This window comes from Vombatus ursinus, unplaced genomic scaffold (genome assembly GCF_900497805.2).
Source record: "Vombatus ursinus unplaced genomic scaffold, bare-nosed wombat genome assembly UNPS02011369.1, whole genome shotgun sequence".
NCBI lineage: Eukaryota > Metazoa > Chordata > Mammalia > Diprotodontia > Vombatidae > Vombatus > Vombatus ursinus.
In genome coordinates this window covers 4,828,400-4,832,803 of record NW_020951147.1, presented here as the reverse complement: position 1 = coordinate 4,832,803, position 4,404 = coordinate 4,828,400, and the positions used below count along the sequence as shown (strand labels likewise).

Genomic DNA, 4,404 nt, shown 5'->3' with positions numbered 1-4,404 from the left:
TGTCTGTCTGTCTGCTGGCCATCGTCTGTCTGCACTTACCTGGGTGTCTCACTACCTGAGAAGAGTCAGTGAATTAAGATCTCTCCCAGGCTGGGCCACCCCTGCCCTTCCCCCCACGGCAGGCCCCGCCCCCTCCCGCATCCTTGGCCTCTGGGGTCGAGGCCAAAAGTGTTGTAGGCTTCTGATTCACCCTGATTCCTGGGCAGTGGAGGAGGGGCTGAGCACAGCAAGCAGACACTGGCTGGGGGGGGGGGGCATGGCAAGTGGCTTCCTTCCCAGTGGAGTCATAGGAGCCAAATTCAAATCCAAGCACTACCACTTCCTGTCTGGGAGACCTTGGGCATTCTCTGCCCCTCTCTGAGCCTCAGTTTCCTCTACTGTAAGGTGACCTCTCAGGTCCCTTCCAGCCCTAAATCTATAGTCAGATAATTCTGCCTAGGGCGGTTAGCCCTGAGGTTCCGTGGCAGCTGGACCCAGCCATAGATGCTCCAGGACAGCCATGACATCCATCACTTCTTTCCCTTTCTATGGAGGGGAAAAGAGGCCCAGCAGAGGGGGAGGGGGGAGGCTGTAGTCAGAGAGTCACAGGCTCTGGCCAGGCCAGCCTTGGCTTCCTGCCTCAGCTTGGGGGAATGGGCTGCCCCACGAGGCAGGGGGTCCTCCATTGCAAGAATTCTCTGGGCTGAGTCCAGATGAGTTCATTGCCAAAGGGATGCCCGTTCTAGCCCCAGACTGCCCTTCGGGGCCTCTGGACCAGACACCTGACTGATCCCCCGGGGCAGGCAGGGAGGGCTTTGTCCAAGCCTAATTGAGGCAAAAGCCAGAGGGTCTGGGATGGGCAGAGGGCCCGAGGGAGAGTGAGGAACTTCTCCATCCTTTGGACTTCTGTTTCCCTAGAAACTACAATGTCAGTTTGAAGTCCTGGTGGTTCCCTGGACACGTCAGACCAGGGTTCAGAAAATTTCATGTTCACGGGTCTAAGAAGGCCCTGGCTTGCCCCAGCGTGCACAGGCCAGCTCTGCAGAGAAAGGCTGGGGCAGACTGGAGATGGACGGATCTTCCGAGGGCCCTGATGATTGAACAGCGCCCATGTTTGTCTGAATAAATTGATAAATCGATTGCTTTCTCGGCTCACTTCTCCCAGCTCCACTGAGACCCCCCCAGGCTGGGGCCTGGGGGGAGGGGGATGGGGACAGGTCTCTCCCAGGAAATGTTAACATTTAGAGCTGACTTTGTGCCAGATTGAGTGCTGGGGCTCCAATCAAAGGTTAAAACAGCCGGCTTGCAATGAGTGTGCATTCTGATGGAAGAGGGGATCAAGGGAGACCTATTTCCCCTGGCCCCATCCTCCAGGCCCAGAGCAGCTGAATCTCATCCTCCATTTCCCTTGGAGAATTTTGCTGCTGCTTTGTGATACGGGCTAGACACAAGCCCTCGGCAGATAGGGATTGTTATGCCTTCATGGGTGGGGGGATGGGGGATGGGAAAAATTCCCTGGTCAAGAATCACTTCTCTCCCTTTCACCCATATCTGCCCTGCCTAGACATCTGGACACATATACACACCTAGAGACAGACACACGTACACATACATATGTAACCGCAGAACCCATGGGGCAAAGAAATGTTTCCTGGGAATAGGAAATACCGGCCCAGCTGGGGCAACCCAAAGCAGAATTTGGAAATGGGTGCATGGTGGGTAGGCTCTCTCCCATCAGATTCCTGTGGCCAGCCTCCTCTGAACCTGGCCCCGCCCCCTCCAGCAGTGACTTTGGGCTGCCCAAAGCCAAGGATGCTGGAGCACTCAGTGTCTAGCTTTGTCTAGCTCCAAGGGCATCTCCCCTAAAATCTCCTGAGGGTACTTCTCCCCCAATTCACTATGGTGGTCATTGCTGGTTTCATCACTGACCTCCAGGAACAGGGCTCTAATGGTGGAATTCTAGGCAGAGATAGTTTGGCACAGGAGACTTCTCAGAGCTTTCTAGGCCCAATCACAGAGCATTGGGAGGAGAGCTCCAGGATGCACGTGGGGAGCCCCTAAAACAAGGAGCTGTGGCCAGTGGAGGTGGGGGCATCCTGTGATGGGGGCCCACCTCGATTCTGGTACTCTCTCTCCCCTGAAGCCTTTCCTGCTCCCCAGGTGAATGTCTTCTTTCTCAGATTTCTGCTAGCATCCTGCCTTTTCATCCCACTTATTCCTCTCTGTTTTCCTTTATTCCTCCTTGTATCCTACAACTCTGATTTGTAAACTTCCTGGTCTCATCCTGAGATTCCAAGCTGAAAAAGCTCTCATTTCTTTTTAATATTCTCCTACCTAAGTGTAGGACCCAGTATACAGCAGGTGCTTAATAAGCCCTCACTGAATTGGATCAAACAAAAGCCATTCAAAGTTATAGGCTCATAGGTTATCAACCTGGGACCCTAGAAGGGAGGCCATTCAACCAATTAAGAAGCATTTATTAAGTGCCTGTTATGTTTCATGGATAAAAAAAACCGTGGCCGAGGTCCCACGGCAACAGAGTAGATGACCCGAGTAGATACGTCAGCTGCTAAATGCCAACTGCATTGCTGGCCTGATTCCTCCCTCCACTCCCAGCCCAGTGACCCCCTTTCAGTCTCCTCTCCAGCATTCCGCCATGCCAGGGCCATGCCCGAGATCCAGTTTACCATCCTTTACTGGCCACCACTGTGTATGTCACACCTGGCACAGGTCATCTGCAGGGTAGAAATGTCTATGGGTGGGGCCTCTGCCCCAGTGGAAACCGACTCAAGGCTGGGCCCTTGGAGAGGAGTGGGGGCCTAGCTGTTTGCATCATCGGCTTCTCTGGGCATCAAGTAGAGAATGGAATTCAGCACACTTGCCTGGCCTGGTGACAAGTGACTCGGGCCCAGGTGACACCTGGCCCTTGGGCATTATCTTGAGTAACCAGGGTTCTGAAGATATGGGACCTAGTCCTCCCTGGCTCCCTGGTCCTGGGAGAGTTGGGGGCAATCGCCCTCTGTATGTGGGGGTTCCTCCCCTCCTGGTTTATCAGGTAGGTTCAGGGCACACTGACTGCTCTGGGCAGCTTCCAAGGCTCCAAAGGGGAGGATGGGCCTTGGGCCTTCCTCAGCTTCCACTCCTTTTTGGCCCTCAGGCTGCCTGCCTGAGTTACCTCCCAGCTGCCAAGGAGCAGATGCTCAGCTCCAGCCATGGTCCATCACAGGCTGACCCGACTCCCCCAGACGCCCCTTAAAGAACTCCTAGGAGACCTCCCTCCCTCCTGTCCACAACGGCCCATTTCACCTGGGAGACTCCTGTTCCTCCCGTGGCTGGATAGAGGACAAGGCCTGTTGCCGTCAGGAGGACCCACATTCAAGTCTGGCCTCAGACGCTTTCTAGCTGTGGGACCCTAGGCAAGTCCCTTCACCTCTCTGCCTCAGTTTCCTCATCTGTCAAATGGGGATAGTAATGGCAGCGGCCTCCCAGGTTTGTTGCGGGGCTCCACTGAGAACAGTCACAAACCTCCAAGTCTCTTAAAAGCCAGCTTTTCCCCAGCCGCTCTTGTCTCCGGCCTCTGGAGCCTTGGCTATGGACTGCCCAGGCCCCCTGCTGGAGAAGCAAGCCAAGCTGGGGTCCCATCGCCTGGCAGACGCCTCTGGGGGGCTCTCCAGTGTCTCCCACCAACCCCACTGCATCCCCAGCCAGTAAGGAGACAAGAGGTTAGAAACAGACTTCAGGACTCTATTAGAGGGTGGGCTCTCTGGCAGCCCCAGCCCCATATCTGTCCCCAAGGCCAGGCAGGCCTGGCCTGTCGCTTCTTCCGGTCACTTGGTGACTTCTCTTCACTTCTTGAAATCTTCTTCTCCGGCCTGAGAGGAAGGGGGGGGTGTCAGGAGGAGCCCACCCCTCACCCCCACCTGGGTCCCCTGTCTCCCCCCACCCCCACCACTGCCTGGGTCCCCCGTCTCCCCCCACCCCCACCTGGGTCCTCCACCTCCCCCGGCACGACACCACCTGGGCCTGGGCTCCTTCCTTCTAAGGAACATGGCCCCAGCATACGTCCCCAGCTCACCTCAAACACAGTGTCAATGATCTCATCGATGACAGCCGCCTGTGAGCGGAACACTTGCTGGTGATGCTCCACGGCCGCCATCAGCTGGAGATAGTGGAACATTTTGTCCTGCTGTCTGGGAGAGAGGGACACAGGTAGCCCTCAGTAGAGCAGGCCCTACACCCATGTCTCTGGGGAAGCCACCAGCTGCTGGGTGACCTCAGCTAAAGCCTGGCCCTCCCAGCTCTGATATTCTCTGTTCTCTGTTCTCAGGGCCCTCCCAGCTCTGACATTCTCTGCTCTCAGGGCCCTCCCACCTCTGACATTCTCTGTTCTCAAGGCCCTCCCAGCTCTGACATTCTCTGTTCTCA

General features: G+C 56.1%; 2 protein-coding genes across 2 annotated transcripts in view; one reads left to right on the top strand and one right to left on the bottom strand.

Annotated features, from left to right (window-relative positions):
• The window catches only part of CST6 (cystatin E/M), a 2,718-nt gene extending 1,600 nt beyond the window's left edge, over positions 1-1,118 (top strand). The window contains exon 3 of the mRNA XM_027856246.1: positions 898-1,118. Within this exon, the coding sequence (XP_027712047.1) occupies positions 898-981 (84 nt within the window). The 3' untranslated portion in view covers positions 982-1,118. The remainder of the gene's footprint in view (positions 1-897) is intronic.
• Positions 1,119-3,824: 2,706 nt separating this feature from the next.
• The window catches only part of CATSPER1 (cation channel sperm associated 1), an 8,260-nt gene continuing 7,680 nt past the window's right edge, over positions 3,825-4,404 (bottom strand). The window contains exons 10-11 of the mRNA XM_027856209.1: positions 4,055-4,169; positions 3,825-3,851 (exon numbers count right to left, since the gene is read on the bottom strand). Coding sequence (XP_027712010.1) covers positions 3,825-3,851; positions 4,055-4,169 — 142 coding nt within the window. The remainder of the gene's footprint in view (positions 3,852-4,054; positions 4,170-4,404) is intronic.